The 18074-nt window shown below is 47.5% G+C and overlaps 1 protein-coding gene across 1 annotated transcript in view; it reads right to left on the bottom strand.

The window, feature by feature from the left end:
• Window positions 1–279: 279 nt before the first annotated feature.
• The window catches only part of ADRA1D (adrenoceptor alpha 1D), a 53258-nt gene continuing 35463 nt past the window's right edge, over window positions 280–18074 (bottom strand). Inside the window, exon 2 of the mRNA XM_030492715.1 lies at window positions 280–4665. Within this exon, the coding sequence (XP_030348575.1) occupies window positions 4097–4665 (569 nt within the window). The 3' untranslated portion in view covers window positions 280–4096. The remainder of the gene's footprint in view (window positions 4666–18074) is intronic.

Here is an 18074-nt window from a genome sequence, read left to right on the forward strand (position 1 = left end):
CATCCAGATTCCTCCTGCTCCATGGAGCATCTGGGATAAGTTGTGGCTTCATCCCTTCACCCCTGTGCAGCATAAAGCTGAGATCGTCCTCTTCTGTTGTATTCTTACCATAAATTCTTGCAAGTGGGAATGATTGTCCTGGTGAAATTACATAAAAGACTGTAAGAAAAGTCTTAAGAAAAACCAATAGTGGATAATTAGCAGGTTTCTCTCCCTCCCTCCCTCATCCCCTACAACCCTTGTTGTAAAAATCAGACACAGTCACAACTCACAGCAAGGTTTTAGACAGGTTTGTGCATGTATTTGGTACAAACAAACAAAAATATGTGCATTCTGTTTCATAGAGCTTACATCAATCTGACAGGACTTGAATCACAAAACAGAAAGACTCCGGCTAATAAATACATCTGGGGATGAAAAATAAAAATCTAGACATAAAAAATCCCAATGTCTGCTAAAGAAAATGTACACTTATATACACACTGTAAACAATAGGAATGCAACCCAACTGCAGTCCAGCTCAGGCTGACAGGGACCTTCCTTCCCCCTGAAGTAGGACTCTCAAGAGTCTACTGACATAAAAGTTCCTGTTCACCATCCTCATCACTCGGTTTGCTGAAGCAAGGTCTGATGATGATATTAGTGATACAAAGCCAGTGCAATGAGGTGAGGGCTGCTGGATAACCAAGGTATGGGGGCTTTGGGAAATGGCCTGCTTGGCAGATCTGGAGAAATGGGGCCATACCCTCAGCTGGTCGCACCATTGTGGGTCCAGAGAAGTCAGTGGGATCAGACCAGATTCACCTCCTGAAGGTCTGAGCCCATTTTTCCGAACTTGGAGAGTTTGGAGATAAAGGGAATCAGAGCGAAATGTACAATTTTAGATACTCAGGTCATCCTTCATGCAACATTGTCCTTCCTCCCCTACCAGCAAAGGCAATCCTGTCTACTCTAAATGAAGCTCTGCATGAACAGCCTCAGAATCCAGTCCTGGCATCGCTTCTTCTGATGCAAGATGCTAAATGAAAGGGGGTTCTACCTAAGGTGAGAAACAAGTATTTTGCCTGAATGCAGCACAGCAGAGCTCAAGACTATCCTACAGCACCTTCCAGGGTATACCTCAGTGCCAGATCAAATGCAGTAAGTAAATAAGCCAGTTTGGGCATTTTTATGTGTATATGCATGTGTGCTTAAATAGCCTTTATCCTCATTTTCTCCCTCGTAGGTCTGTAAAGAATTGGGATGGAGAGGCAGTAAACCTCCAGGCTAATCTTTATTTCCCTTGTGGTTGCTTTCAATGGGCTGGAGGCTGTAAGTGGAAGCAATAATGTTAAGTCATTCATGGGAATGAACTGCTTGCCAGCGATTGCTAAAAGCCCCTGCAAGGTCTCCATTTGTAGGATGTCTGCCCATCTATAGGAGAATGTGCTATTTTGGAGGTGACACATATGTATAAATATAGTAAAGTATGTATGTGTATCTTTATGGCCATGGATGCAGATGTTACCATGTGCTGTGGACATCTGGCTATGGAGAGACACCAGCTAAATCGACTCCTGAGCATCAGAGAGCATTTAATGGCAAATGTTCATCTTCCCCCTTGAATAGACTTTCAAGTCTGATACTATCTGTATCAGCTCATCCTAAACTGTGTCCCCAAAATGCTTTCATTATGCGCTTGCCTGCGTTAGACCTGCAAAGCACTGTCACCAGAACAGGGTCCTAAAATGCAGGTCTAGGTGCATTTAGTCCCTCTGATATTGGCATGTGTGCACATGCATCCTGAAAGGAAGGCAGAAGTAATGCTTTCACTTTGACTTTCCAGACATCTCTGCTCTCTCCCCAATGCCTTCTCTACTACATCCCCAGTGCCAGCAGTGTGCTTTCGCACCAAGATCCCAAAAAAGCCCAGGAAACCATCAGCATCTGCAGCCCTTACACTGCAAAATGGCCTTCTGTGTCACTCCATCACCTCTGTAGGGTCTCACTTCCCTTGAAGGTCAAAAAAACAAGGACAAATAAGATGCATTTCCCCATGGAGGTTCCCCACGGGGCATCAGTCCCTTGCTTTTATAGGGTTGAACCTCTCAAGCTGGCAACCTCTGCAGACACTGGGCAATATACAGGCAGTAAGGAGTCTGGGTTCAGTGTGAGTGCAATGCTGCCCATGTGCCTTGATGGGATTTGCTGCTGGGAGGAAGATATTTGGACAAAATCTGCAGGTCTTTGTGCAGTAATTTGTCCAGTTTGGAGTCTTGCCTTGAGGAAAGGGCGGAAGGGTGTTAAGGGTGTTGAGATAGGGCCAGCCCCAGGTGTCATGTCTCAGTATGCACTGTACATAAAAGTAAGAAACCACAGACTGACTTTTCCTCTGATTTGATTTCCTTTAAAGCAATTGAACAGAAAAAGAAATGTGACATTCTCTGTGCTGTGCCTAGGAGCCTTTCATCTTGCTTTGATAGCCACCTTTAGCTAGATGTGCTGTAGGCACATGCAGGAAAGATTCCTAATGGGGTTTGGAGAAAGTGCTAATGTGGATGAGTTTCCACCCAGGACACATTCAGTTTCATGTTTCCACTCCTCAACTTCATGTTCTGCTCTAGAGTCACTTGGCTTGAGACATTGCACCTCAGATCCAGACTTTGCCTCCATCACCTACGTGTCTCCTGCCTCTGCTCACAGCTTAATCTGATGATCACTCATTGCTAGTCTGACATTTGATAAAACCAGTGCTTGCGATACATGGTCAAGTAGGTTTTAGGTGATCTTCTGAGTTGCAAACACTGTTTGTGTGAGCCTGGCTGAGGTGGGCCTGTCATGGCACCAACCTCCCTGAGATCCCTGGAGAAGGCCATGGTGTCCTCCTAAGGAGAACTCTCACTCTGGGGTTGTGAGCAGGGCAAAAGTTCTCCTTATTGACACTGCGTTTGCCCATGCTAAAAGACATAACCAAGGGCCATTGTTGACAACCACCAAAGGCTTTGATGTATCAGGTATATGGGAAGTCACTTTAGCGAAGAGACATGGGCATGACCCTGCTGGGGGAGAAGATCAACCTACATGAGGGAGCTCCAAGTGCACATCAGCTCCATTTTAGATGGGCAGTAGAGGGCTCAAACTGAGCCATCCCGCCTTTCCTGAGCCACAGAGCAGGTTGACTACAGACCTGAGTGAAGCCCCTGGGATACATCTTTATTCTGTGTTGTCTTAGAGGGACAACAACAAGAGCAAGAAGGGGACAGAAAAGGTTGGGGATGGCCAACACCAAAAGGAGCTGCTTTCTCTCTGTATCACAGAGTGATGTGCACTAGAGCAAGATGGGTTACAAGTGTTTCACTGGAAAGTGAAATGAGAAATGCATCACAGGTTGGAATTACAGAAGAGAGACCTGCACACCCATTGACATCAGTGTACACAACTGGACTGCTCCTCTGGCCTAAAACCAGGTTACATGGAAGGGACAAAGCTGTGGTCACTGCACATGATGGCAGAGAGTCAGGATGCCCCTACCCTGCTTGGGAATACCACAGTCTGCTCACCCCCCAAAGCAAAGGCCTCTCCTGGAGGTCTTATCCAACCCTGTAGACCTACACGCTCCCAACCCATTATCTAAAGGATGAGCTGCCAGCTACTGCTTGGCAGAGTTCTTTCTGGATGCTGCCTCTGGATGGGAACGTGAGTACATGTACTAAGGCAGGGTTGGCATCTGTAGGGGTTCGAGCTTTCCATTAGATTTGATGGTGGTATTTTTAAGGCAAAGGAGACATCCTGGTTTCCCTTAATAGCACAGCTTCTTCCAGAATCAAAGATAACCATTCACTGGAGGAAACAGCTCTTGTCCTAAGGCCATATCCACCCCACATCTTCCTCTCACGCTGTGGCTCATTAAAATGGGATGTGCCACTGGCTCTTATTTGAGGAACCCATGATCCCACAGAAGAGGCCGACCTCTGCGTGGGGGGTGCTTTGACAACCTTTGGGCAACTGCATTTTATACCTGATTGCTGCTTCCAGTCTGCCTGACAGACCCACAGGTATCCCTTCACTTTCCTGCTAGATACCTCTAAAGAAACCATCAAGAGCTGTCCCAGTGGGTTCAAATATCTGTTTCTCTCAGCCCGCAGCAGTCTGTTAAGTCATAGGTTTGGTAGTCAATAGTTTCCGTGAAGTCATGAGGGATCCCGATGGAGACAGACTCCACCTCTGTTTTGTAGGTGGCTGTCATCCCTCCTTTGCTGGAGCCACCCCGGATTTTGTTAGAAAGGCTGTTCATCTTCTCCTTCAGTTGGGTGGATGCTGGTTTCTGGAAAGGAGTGAGCATTTTCCAGCCCTTGAAGCTGAGTGTTCGCCTCTTACTGGGTCTCTCCTGCAAGGAGGAGTTAAATAGGAACGAGCTGTTCAGGGTGTTAATCCTGGGCCTCAGGTCTGTCTCAGAGTCTTGCACTGAGCTGCTCATGGAGGCCCCTCGCCAGTGGTGGTCATATACACGCCATATGGGCCTTCTTCTGCGGTGGCATTGGCACTTGAGCAGCCTGATGAAAGCTCGCTTGAACTCTTTGCTGGAGCACGGGTAGATGATGGGGTTCACGCAGCTATTGAAGTATCCCAGCCAGAAGATGACCTTGAAGACGACTTCAGAGGGCTTCAGAGATGGGAAGAAAGAACCTTGGAAGAGATTAAAAGAAACATGGTTAGAGGAAGGGGAAGGGGATGGCAGCATAGAGTATGGTTAGAACAGTCTGGAAGAAGAGAGACCTCTGGAAAAGATGTGGTTCTGCCATTAGGTCTTTGGCTAGCAATGCTGTTACAATCACAGTGAAGAGCTGGCCACTGCAGGACTGCAAGGCATCAGCCCTAAAGTGATAAGGGTGGATAATACTATGTCTTTGGCAGGAGCTTCCTAGTTCCCACTGTAAAAGGGCTCTTAGCAATAGATCCAGCACCCTCAAACACAGCTGTGAGCCATTGTGGCAATCACATGCAGCTTGGAGGGAGGCTGGTAATTGTTGCAGAAGCTACACAAGTATGGGTGGTGGGGATGGAGGACTTCTCTCACACCTCTCTCCAGGTAACCACCCAGCCACCTGCCTCCCCAGTCCAGCACACATTGTGTTTTGAAGGGGATCCACTCTCTAGGAGAGGTCCTGGTGGAGGACCCAACAAGCCTATGGCCAAAGCTGTTTGCATCACTGTGGTTTCAGCCATCCAGCTCTGAATTGATGCAGAAGGCTTGCACCCGAGAGGTATCTTTCATACCTATGGCCCAGGATGCTTTCTGAGACCATAGAGCAGGGGATGAAGGCATCACTTCGGGGAATAGGTTCAATGGTCCCCATGCCTCCTTTGTGTTTATCAGCACAAAGCCAACAGGTCCCATTCCAGATCAGACAGAGAAAATTGTTGCTTGGCTTTTTTGCATGGATCGATTCTTGGTACCTGCTTTTCCTATGTTTTGCACTGCACAGTTCACCCTGCAATGCAAAAGGGTAGATACAACCCTGTCACCCACACTGACAGAAGAGCAACACCTCTTCACCTCCTATATGTATTTTGGGTCATCAATGCCACACACCCTCTGTTTAAATTCCATAGTGATGTAATGTGGACTCTTAATGTGGGCTCAGACAATTTCCACCACTCCGTGTAAACTCTGTTGTCCACCCCAACTCTACGCTTTTGTATTGGAGGTTCCTGGTGGTTTTTTCTTGGTGGAAAAGCCGGAGGCGTTTCCTGCAGCCAGAAGATGTCAGTGTTGCTCCCGCATGGCCCCATCACTCTCAGCATTCCCCACTACATCTGAAATAACTTTCTGACTCAGCCGTAATTTCTTGTAATTTTAGCTGGATGACAAATCATGCCGCCATGTGACCAAGTGTTAATTTGTATTTTAGTAAATAACATTAGCTCTGGATAGCATTATTATTTGCCCTGTGCTCAAAAGCCTGGTGTCAAAACAGTAGAACAGGTGCCAGGAACAAGAAATTTGGGCCTGACACTGCATAAAAGCTCTCCAAGCTGACTGCTGGAGGAAAACATCATCCAGGAAATCCAGAGCACTGGTTCCAGCAAAGCTTTCTTACACCATCCTTAAAAAGTGGCCAAATTGCAGACAGACTCAACATTAGGTATGTGGGCTACTCCATCACGGGGACATGGGAGAAGATAGACAGATATCAGTATTTACTGATGGTTAGGCAGGGAAAGCATAGACGAAGCCATGCAGCATGCTGAAGGCCAATCCAAGTCTTAGAGCTGGAGTACACGCTGGGTGTCTATATGTGCTGAGGAAGCACTGGATAAAGACAATAAGCAGGACTGATGTCTCTGTGCTGGCAAGACCTGGGGCCTTCATGGAAATGAATGGAATTTGCAGTCAAATAAGCAGCCTCTGGTGGTATAGCCTGTGGTTTTGACCAGAGCAATAGCACCAGGGTTAGGTTTTGTAGAGGCAATGATACCACCTTGGTTGTGTTTTATTCCTTCTGGGACAGTGACAGCTTTATAGGTCAGTGCTGGGCTGCTTGAATCACCACATCCAGTTCTAACTACAGCAAAACCACCACCCCTGAGTGTTTAACCAGGAGCTTTTAAACACCCCAGTGGTGCTGGGGACAATCCTCCTTTGTATTGCATGTAGCATCTCCTTTGCTCCCCATCCAAACATGGCTTTGAGCCTTCCCACTTTCTCATGTTGTCTTCAGCCCACCAGCCTGGATCTACAGTAACTCTCCGATGCTCTGGTCAGTGAGGACCAGTGGTGGCTTTCCAAGCCTGGAATCAATTCCTCTCCTCCACCTCTCCTTTGAGAGGGTGGTGAGGCACTGGAACAGGCTGCCCAAGGAAAATGAATGCCCCATCCCTGGCAGTGTTAAAGGCCAGGCTGGACAGGGCTTGGAGCAACCTGCTCTAGTGGAAGGTGTGCTGCCTGTAGCAGGGGGTTGGAACTGGATGAGCTTTAAGGTCCCTTCCAACACAAACCATTCTGTGATTCTATCTCAGGTCTTGGCAATAGTGGATGGATCTGACTCCCCCCTTTCCATCCTGCCTGGGGACCCTGTGCTCTCTGCAAGGCGATCCCTGTCTCTCAGCCCTGACATTGCATTGTCCCAGCTTGGCCCTGCCATAGTTCAGTGTGATTGTTTGGGGCCAAAACAGGTGAAGGACTTCATTAAACATGTAATCCTTTTCATTCCCTTGTCAGGGAGTGGTTTCATGCCTCAGTTTCCCCACTGGAGAAGAGGGTTAATCACCATAACCTCTTTCACAGCGTTGCTGTGAACCCTGCTTGCAGCATACACTGGGTTCTCAGAGGAGCTGCAGATTTATGTAGCATTTTTTCAACTTTCAGAGCAAGAGAAAGAAAACAAAAAGCTATGGTAACAAAGCAAATAAAAGAAAGGTCCCTTTAGAAATGAGACCAGTAATTACTGCTTAAGCCGGGCTACTTAAAAGATTGGTGCTTGCTTAAACAGCCTGGTGGTTGCTAAAATAATAACATATCCAGTCTTCAGAAGCTCAGCGAAGTTTCTGTACTACAAGCTTTGTCCAGATAAAAGATACAAATTGAAAAGAAGAAAAATCCAACTCTATCAATTCTCTGAAGTTCAACTTTGGCTGTTTTTCACTGGCTAGAACCTTGAGTACATCTGAAGACAAGGGGCTCATTGCCATCTTAATTACCATGCAAATAAGCGTGCCCCTTGGAAGAGACGTGTACTGAGTGCATCCATAGTTTTCCTATTTGATCACGCTGGAATGAACAGAACTAGGCAGGGGGTCCCCAGAACAGGTCCTTGGCTGCTAACTTTGCACATGCTGGAGCATAAGACTCTCATAGATAGGCACTGGGAGGCTGCACGTAAGGAAGATTTGAAGGGATTTATTTAGGGAATGAGTAAATAATGGAAGAAAATAGCTCTTGATTTCACATACACAACTGTGTGACAGCATTTTGTGAGAGGAAGAGTTTTGGACTGGGCTTTTTAACAGTTACTATATAGCAGCATATGTATTGTTAGGATGCGTGTGTGGAGTAATAGGCACTTGAAGAGCTCAGGCTGAGCTGGATGAGTCCAAGGTCCAGAAATAGAAAATGTGAGTAAAACCTCAGGTATAGGAGCAGAGAGTGATGCACCAGCACTAGATATCCCAGTGTAAGAGCACTTTTTGATGATCTGGTCCCAAAAGCATCAAAGCCAGAACAGGGCAGTATCAAAGAATGGGAAGAGCAAGTATTGTAGGACTGTGACACAATAGAGATTTCTGAAACGTGGTCTTGTTTCAAAGAGGAGCTCTTCCTACTCACTCAAAATCAGCCCTCTGGACACCTCTCTTGGGCATCCAGCTCAACACTTCATGGCAAAGCTTGGTGTGCTTTCCAAAGGAGGAGGTGGTGACACGCACCTTGAGGACACCCACCCATGGGGTGGTCTTAGTGTGGTGAGCACTGACAATACATGCAGTATGTGTGCTGGAATCCAGCAGCTCCTTGCCACGACTGGAGCATCTGAAACTCCAGAGCCCTCACAGGGAGAAGACAACAGAGACTTGGCTTGCCTTTGTTCTGCTTGAACAGGACTGCTGCTTCTGGGTGTAGAGCTCCCAGCAAGGAAGTCTCCATCCAACCTAAGCAAATCCACATGTGAAACACAGAGACAGCTTGGGGAATAGGGACAATAGGGACAAACCTTTGAGGTGACCCTTCTCCACCCTGACTGCCTACCCAGTGGTGCTTGCTCTCCTGGTGGATGGAGGATCCTGGTTGTATCTCAGTGTAGGATGCTTCCATGTAGGATGGGATGCAGAGCCTCATCCCTTATATTCTCTACTGCCTTGTTGAGATGGCTCCATGTTGGCTTATGAGATCCTGCTGAGGACTTTGTCTTCTAATAAATGACATGGTTTAGTGTGTGGTGACCCTGCACATGGCAGGAGGTTGGAACTACATGATCTTAAGGTCCTTTCCAACCCAAACTATTCTATGATTCTGTGATTCAAATACTGCTGGGGGCTTGAAAGTCTATTTGGAGTCTTTATAGCTTTCATGAGTTTATAAAAGGTCATTCCACATCTTTCAAAGCCTGAATCCTATTGACAGAGCTGGGTCTGAGCATCAGCTGCAGGTCCTGTTGCAATCCAAGAGAATTACCTTCAGAATCATTAAGAAATTAAGAAAGCTGCAGATGAGCTCAGGGAAAGCCATCCTGCACTGTGCAAAGAGACTGGACTCAGACCAAACATGAGCTGAAGATTAAATATCATTTTCTTGGTGGTGCCAAAGTTGAGCCGATAAAGTATGTGCTCTGAAGTGAAAACAAGAGTGATTTATTTGCTGACCTTACCGTGTGTGTGCACAGGACATATGTGTTTATATGCATTTTTTCCCCTAGTTAATATCACTTTACTCACATCTGGGACAAAACCATCCAGGTATACATCTCTGAAGCCATGGAAATGGTCCCCACCACTGTGGCACCCTGCGTTGGCTGGTAGATGATGCAATCTTCCCTCCACATATCCAAACACATATCCCATTTATTTTTTAGCTTGTTTGACTTAGCACAATCTCATGATCTTTCCTTGCCTGCACTTCTCCACCCTGCCCTCCCCATGACTCACTCGAAGGTGATATCACTTGGATTGTTTGGAGAGTTGCTGGTCCCAGTATTCAGCGCTCAGAAAAATAAAGCAAAACAAGAAGAAAAGACAAATGCACAAATGAAAATGGACCCAGTCCAAGCTAAATTCTGGCCTTGGCTCCCAGTACGCAGCCAGAATCTGTGATGAGGCCTGCTTTCTGCTGCAGTTGGCAAGGGCATCCTTGTTTTAAAAGGTCTTTGCTTTAGAGCGTGTACCAAAGAGACCACGGCACAAAAATGCTGCAGACGTGACAGCAGGTGGGAAAAAAAACGTGTCAAAGTCATGCCCCAATGCTGTCCCACCATGAATATGGGAAATGTGAGGACCAGCAGGATTGTTCATACTGACAAGGGGCTTTGCTGTTGCTTGGGATGGGCTTTGTATCGGGAACCCTTTTTCCTTATCAGGATAGCTCATATCAATCAGGATGTCAATCCCTGGACAAAAATAGCTTATGGAGAGTTGGACCTTGCAAGTGTTGGTGGAATGTCATGGAGAAGGTAAATAAAAATCATAGAATCATAGAATAGTTAGGGTCAGAAAGGACCTTAAGATCATCTAGTTCCAACCCCCCTGCCATGGGCAGGGACACCTCACACTAAACCATGTCATCCAAGACTCCGTCCAACCTGGCCTTGAACACTGACAGGGATGGGGCAATCACAGTTTCTCTGGACAACCTGTTCCAGGGCCTCACCACCCTCACAGGGAAGAACTTCTCTCTTATATCTAACCTGAACTTCCCCTGTTTAAGTTTGAATCTGTATTGAAATCTATTATTCACTGCTTTTCCACTGCAAGCAGCATCACAGGAGACGGAGATTAGCAGGCGGTAGGTTAAAAGCAAAGAAAAGGAGACAGGTCTCGTCTCACAGCCTGTTGCTCAGCTGGGGATGTCCCTGCAACAGGAGGCTGTTGATGCTAGAAAATGATTGGCAAAACTCATGGAAAACAAGAAAATCTACCCAAGGTGCAAACCATTCTGTTCTTGAGTGAGGAAGCTGCAGAAATCCATATGCAGGATTAGGCATGTGGTGGGTTTTCCATCACAGAAACTTCTCATGAATGTAGCCTCAAAGGTCAGGAGGGGTCTCAGGACTCCCTCAGGATGTATCAGAGCAGCAAGTTAAGAGAATTGCAGCTGGTATAGGAAAAACACTGACGTAGGACGTACTGTAGCTCACTGTGGGCTTTCCTGGCCAAAGAAAGAGTCATTCTCTTCCCTCTTTTCTTCTGATTCTCACAAAGTAAATTAATTAAATCTGGTCCAAAGTAATCATAAGTTGCCACTTTATGGTCATTATCCAGCTTGCATCCTTCCTTGCCAACTCCTTCCCAGGCTCCCATGATGGACAACCTCCCTGATGCAGCTGCCAAGCTACAGGAGGATGGGCTGAACATCCGCAAGGATTTCTGTCTATGCGTGGGACTGGGAGTCTGAGCTTCTGACCAATCTTTCCCGACCTTCTTCTCCATCTACTGTTGACCTGCTCCATCCCTGGCAGTGTTCAAGCCCAGGGTGGACAGAGTCTTGGGTGACACGGTCTAGAGTGAGGTGAGCCCGTGGCAGGGGGTTGGAACTAGATGATCTTAAGGTCCTTTCCAACCCAAACCATTCTATGATTCTATGACCACATTCACTGGACATCTGCAGACATATCACGGTCCCTAGAGGGTTAACACCTCCTTGGAGCTGGTGGCGTGTCTTGGAGCGATGAGGGAGTTCACTGCCCTCCCAGGACGGATCCAAGAGCTGCTTGGCGTGGGGAGGAGGACAGCATGTTCACAGTGACTCTGGCGTTTTCTCTGGGGGATGATGGCATTGGGATATCGGGTGGAATTCCTCAGGCTTGTGAGCCTTCCAGCTGACTGCATAAACAGTGTCACAGATAAGTGACAGCTTCCATCATGCCAATGAAAGCTGCAGTGAGCTGCCTGCGTGCCTCAGTGTGCACAGCATGCCTACTTAATCAGAGAATTATAGAATGGTTTGGGTTGGGAAGGACCTCAAGCTCATCCAGTTCCAACCCCCTGCCACGGGCATGGACACCTTCCACTAGAGCAGGTTGCTCCAAGCCCCTGTGTCCAACCTGGCCTTGAACACTGCCAGGGATGGGGCAGCCACAGCTTCTCTGGGCACCCTGTGCCAGCGCCTCAGCACCCTCACAGGGAAGAGTTTCTTCCTTATATCTAACCTAAATCTCTCCTGTTTAATTTAAAGCCATTACTCCTTGTCCTATTAGTTGGCTTACTCCAACTTCTGCACCCTGATCTGTCCAAAACCAGGTAGAAATGACCCCTCCCCTGACTAACGCTTCCCAGCAGTGTTGCATTGTCCCAAGTTAATGGTTGGAGAGGCTTTCCCTGGCCATGCCAAATCCCATGGTAGAGTGTGCGTATCTGGAGTACAGGGTCCCCATGGGGAGGGAGGGCAGCCTGAGTTATGGTGGGGTGGCTGCAAAGGCAAGAGAGACCATCCTGGGAGGGGATGAAGGGCTCTGAAAAACACCAACACTCTCAAGCAGGATCTCAAAACTGAGGTCTGAGTGCAGTTTGCTTGTCAGCAGAGAAGTATAATGCAGTAGAGCCTTGTTTTGGTCATTTACTGGTCTAATTCATGGTCCCCAAACCTGTCCCCTAAACTCTAGGCAATATGGTCCTGGTGATGTCTCCAAAGCTGTCCTCTAAATTGCAGCACATCAGCAGGACTAGACTGAAATTGCTCTTCATTCCCTTGCCCTTCATTCCCCTTAAAATTCACGTTGGAGCTATTCTCAAAGCAATTCCATGAATCTGGACTACTGATGGGAGTCATTGCCGTACGGATGTTTCTGAGGCATCAAATATCCTGAAAATTGTGGGTATTTTGTGAATCACCTAAGTGAATTTGGGTATCTCAGCAGGTCTCAGACTCCAGGCTTATGGGCAACCACATCATGGGCAAACAAAATTACTCTTGATGGATTTCACCCTTAATGTCGTTGGTCTCCTCATCTCTTAAGAGGAATCATAGAATCATAGAATCGTAAGGGTTGGAAAGGACCTTAAGATCATCTAGTTCCAACCCCCCTGCCATGGGCAGGGACACCTTGCCCTAAACCATGTGGCTCAAGGCTCTGTCCAACCTGGCCTTGAACACCGCCAGGGATGGAGCATCCACAACCTCCCTGGGCAACCCATTCCAGTGCTTCACCACCCTCACTGTAAAGAACTTCTTCCTTATATCTAATCTAAACTTCCTCTGTTTAAGTTTGAACCCATTACCCCTTGTCCTACCACTACAGTCCCTGATGAAGAGTCCCTCCTCAGCATCCTTGTAGACCCCCTTCAGATACTGGAAGGCTGCTATGAGGTCACCACGCAGCCTTCTCTTCTCCAGGCTGAACAGCCCCAACTTTCTCAGCCTGTCTTCATATGGGAGGTGCTCCAGCCCTCTTATCATCCTCGTGGCCCTCCTCTGGACTCGCTCCAACAGCTCCATGTCCTTTTTATGTTGAGGACACTAGAACTGTACGCAGTACTCCAAGTGGGGTCTCACAAGAGCAGAGTAGAGGGGCAGGATCACCTCCTTCGACCTGCTGGTCACGCTTCTTTTGATGCAGCCCAGGATACGGTTGGCTTTCTGGGCTGCAAGCGCACACTGCCGGCTCATGTTAAGCTTCTCGTCAACCAACACCCCCAAGTCCTTTTCTGCAGGGCTGCTCTGAATCTCTTCTCTGCCCAGTCTGTAGCAGTGCCTGGAGTTGCCCCGACCCAGGTGTAGGACCTTGCACTTGCCTTGGTTAAACTTCATAAGGTTGGCATCGGCCCACCTCACAAGCGTGTCAAGGTCCCTCTGGATGGCATCCCTTCCCTCCAGCGTATCAACCGAACCACACAGCTTGGTGTCGTCGGCAAACTTGCTGAGGGCGCACTCAATCCCACTGTCCATGTCACCGACAAAGATGTTGAACAGGACCGGTCCCAACACCGATCCCTGAGGGACACCACTCGTTACAGGTTTCCAACTGGACATCGAGCCATTTACCACAACTCTTTGCGTGCGGCCATCGAGCTAGTTTTTTATCCACCGAGTGGTCCATCTATCAAATTGATGTCTCTCCAATTTAGAGACAAGGATGTCATGTGGGACAGTGTCGAATGCTTTGCACAAGTCCAGGTAGATGACATCAACTGCTCTGCCGCTGTCCATCAGTTCCGTGGCTCCATCATAGAAGGCCACCAAATTGGTCAGGCAGGATTTCCCCTTAGTGAAGCCATGTTGGCTGTCACCAACCACCTCGTTGTTTTTCATGTGCCTTAGCATGTTTTCCAGGAGAAACTGTTCCAAGATTTTGCCAGGCACAGAGGTGAGACTGACTGGTCTGTAGTTCCCCGGGTCTTCCACCTTCCCCTTCTTGAAAATGGGGGTTATATTACCCTTCTTCCAGTCATCGGGAACTTCACCTGACTGCCAGGATTTTTTGAATATGATGGACAGTGGCTTAGCAACTTCATTCGCCAGCTCCTTCAGGACCCGTGGATGGATTTCATCAGGTCCCATGGACTTGTGCACGTTCAGGTTCTTAAGATGGTCTCGAACCCGATCCTCTCCTACAGTGGGCCTAAGGTCTTCGTTCTCACAGTCCCTGCATTTGCTTTCCAAGACTTGGGTTGTGTGGTCAGAGCATTTGCTGGTGAAGACTGAGGCAAAGAAGTCATTAAGAACCTCAGCCTTCTCCAAACCCATGGTAGCCAGTTCTCCTGATAGCTTCTGGAGAGGGCCTACATTGTCCCTAGCCTGTCTTTTATTTGCTACGTATCTATAGAATCCTTTCCTGTTATCTTTTACATCCCTTGCCAAACTTAATTCTAGCTGGGCCTTAGCTTTCCTAACCTGGTCCCTAGCTTCTCGGGCAATGCTCCTGTATTCTCCCCAGGCCGCCTGTCCTTGCTTCCACCTTCTATAAGCTTCTTTTTTCCCTCTAAGTTTCCTCAGCAGCTCCTTGTCCATCCATGGAGGTCTCCTGGCCCTCCTGCTGCACTTTCTTCTAGTCGGGATGCAACACTCTTGAGCACGTAGCAGGTGATCCTTGAATACCGACCAGCAGTCTTGGGCCCCCCTGCCCTCTAGGACTGTATCCCATGAAACCTTACTAAGGAGGTTCCTGAAGAGGCCAAAGTCTGCTTTCTTGAAGTCCAGGGCAGTGAGCTTGCTGCACGCTCTTCTCACTGTCCTGAGGATCTCAAACTCAACCATCTCGTGATCACTAGAGCCAAGGCTGCCCTGGAGCGTTACATTTCCAACCAGTCCCTCCCTGTTGGTGAGCACAAGGTCCAGCATGGCACCTCTCCTCGTCGGCTCCTCTACTGCTTGAAAGAGGAAGTTGTCTTCCACACAATTGAGGAACCTCCTGGATTGCTTGTGCCAGGCCGTACCATCCCTCCAACAGATGTCAGGATGGTTGAAGTCCCCCATGAGGACCAGGGCCTGCGAGCGTGAGGCTGCTCCTATCTGTCTGTAGAGCGCTTCATCCACAGAGTCCTCTTGATCAGGCGGCCTGTAACAGATCCCCACCGTAATGTCCCCTGTTGCTGTTTTCCCTTTGATCCTGACCCACAAACACTCTGTTACCTCATCACCCATCCCCAGACAGAGTTCCATACTCTCTAGCCTATCACTGACATAGATAGCAACGCCCCCTCCCCGTCTGCCTGGCCTGTCTTTTCTAAACAGCCTGTAACCTTCCATTCCGACATTCCAGTCATAGGAGCCATCCCACCATGTTTCTGTGATACCAATGACATCATATTCCCGTAGCCTTGCACACATCTCTAATTCCTCTTGCAATTGGAGTTGCCAAACTTCTTATGCATCAGTTTCTTTCCTATGCAGGATAAGACTTCCATCACTGGAAGAGTTTCATCAGTGAGCCTCCTACAGTGGTGATGGGTGACATAGTGAAAAGCCACACAGGTACATCTACACTAACACCTAGCAGAAAGCTAATAAGTAATTTCAAGTCTTGAATTGTGCACAGTGCTAATTTGTTTAGCATGGTCTACTTAGACTTCTCCAGATAAATTTGGTCCAGGGAACAGTTCACTCCATAGACCATTCCCAAAAAGCCTTAAAGACCTGACTATGCAGTCCTCCAGCATTGTCCCATCACCCTTAATTACCTCCATATGCCCTCATGTCACATCACAGGGCATGCAATGCAAACCATGTGTTTCTGAGTGGAGATCCACTCTGGTGGGCTGCCACACAGCACCTCCTCCTCTTCCAGAGATTCACAACTCCACTAGAGAATAATTATGTTGTAGGACCACTGGGGAACTGCATGGGCCCCAAGAAAGGCTTCGGGCCAGGTGCCATGAAGAACTTCGTCTGCTCCAGTCTGCTCTACAGCTCTTGCTCTGAGGGATTGTGACCATAAACTGACTCTTTTGTTTTCTATTTCCTTGTTGTTGTTGTTGTTTTAGCAGTATAACTAACGCCTAGCAGTTAGCTTGGTTCCTGAGCAAGCCGTAGCTAAACTCATTTGCTGGGTACCACTGGGAATGTGCTTATGTGATACTATTACAGGTAGGCGAGGGGACCCATAGAAGGTTCAATATGCCAGGTTTCTTAGGAGGGCACTGACCTGGTGACACACTGCTGAAAGCAGCAGTGGTAAATCCCCAGAAGATCATTACATTTATTGCGTTCTCCTTCCAAGGACCTGACTGTCTCATGGTAGCACTATGCGCAAAGCTTCATTGCCCTGAATATACTGAATATCTTTCATTAGAGATCTATAAAGAAGAAAGATGTGCTCAAGATAAAGGAATAATTAAAGGATTGTGGCCTGCTACTGCAGAGGGGCTGATGTATAGGTATATAAAGCTCTGGGTCTGTAGAAGGGCCAAGAACAGATTTACTTCAACAGTGCTCCTGTGGTGAACACCACAGAGAAAGAGGCATCTTGAACCCTGATGACCTGTAAAAGCAGAATTCCACTTCAGTCTCTATCCTCCAGCTTTACAACCAAAACCAGATATGAAGCTTTAAAAGCTGTAGACACCCATGAGTAAGGTCTACAAGGAGAAACTGTCCCAGCAGCACACAGTAGATACCACCAAAAGGGACAATGAGTGCTGGTGGTGGGTGACTCTCTGTATGGGCACTGAGAAGCCCATCTGCTGGCCTGCTGAGGAGTCATGAGAGGCATGCTGCTTCCCAGGATCTAAGCTATGAGATCTTGCTGAGAGGGTGCCACAGCTTGTCCAGGGCACAGACTACAACTACCCTGGCTACTCTTTTACATGGGTTCAAATAACAAAGCTTTGAAGATGATTAAGGCAATTCTTTCATGAGGTGAAGAGCAGGACCACATATCTCCTTTTTACATTGTGGAAGGCAATGTTGGCCCTTCAGCTTTCTCATGCTTGTAGTGAAGCCAGGAATTGGGCTCTGTCCTGGATACCACTGACCATTAATTGTGGGTCACCTGATGAGCTCTTCATCATGAGTGTTTTTCTTGACCTGTGGTAAAGAGCATGGCTCAGTGTTGAAAGGGGACTGAATAGAGTACCTGGGACCTCCAAGCTTGGTGTTAGACATTGCCCTCATCATGCCCTCAAACCAAGCTATCCATTATCTCACCTCAACACTGCCCTACCCAGGAGCTGCCTTTTTAGCTGCTTGGTTCATCCTCGAAGAAGAAGGGCTGGACAGTAGATTCAGTGCCACAGAAAATGCTGAACACATCAGCGTCAGTAAGAAGATGGGCTTTGGAGTCACAAAATTAAGATGTACGTTTTTTTCATTTGGCTTTTAATACAAATTCCCCTAAAGGTAATATTTTTGCAGTGTTACTTATGCTTGGGAAAGATATATGTGTATCCAACTGCCTATTCCTGAATGATTCACGGATAATAGCTTGACTTCAGCCCCAAAGGGGATTTTAAAACAAATCTTTAAATCATGAGACTCAGCAAAATGACATAAATAAAAATAGGAAAATAATAATAATAATAAAAAAATAAGCCTGGAAGATCAGCCAATCTGGCAAATCCAAAGGGAGATATCAGGAAGGTTCTTATTTGCCAGATGCTAATGAAGAATTAAAGAGTCTCCTGAGAGAAGGAAAAAGTCATGGTAACTGAATCGCAATGTCAAGAGCTCTGGTCTTGCTGTCTGAGCAGGAAGAAGACTGGAATCCATGTGCTGATGTTAGAGTGAGCACGGCAGAGACCACAGAGAGATTCTTTCCTGGATGGTTCAACAGAGGAAACATGCTTGAAGCAGTCTGTGAAAAGAAATTTTCCATCTGGCTCAGGGTCGGGATGAACACAATGGCCTTGTGGGGTTGCTAGGTTCCCTCCAGGGCAATGGACAAAGCAGTATGTCAGTCAGAGAGGAGCATTCCCATGGCTTCCTGAGCATGAAGGCCCTGCTGCATCTGAGCCTG

The sequence above is a fragment of the Strigops habroptila genome, chromosome 7, assembly GCF_004027225.2.
Source record: "Strigops habroptila isolate Jane chromosome 7, bStrHab1.2.pri, whole genome shotgun sequence".
NCBI classification, from domain to species: Eukaryota; Metazoa; Chordata; class Aves; order Psittaciformes; family Psittacidae; genus Strigops; species Strigops habroptila.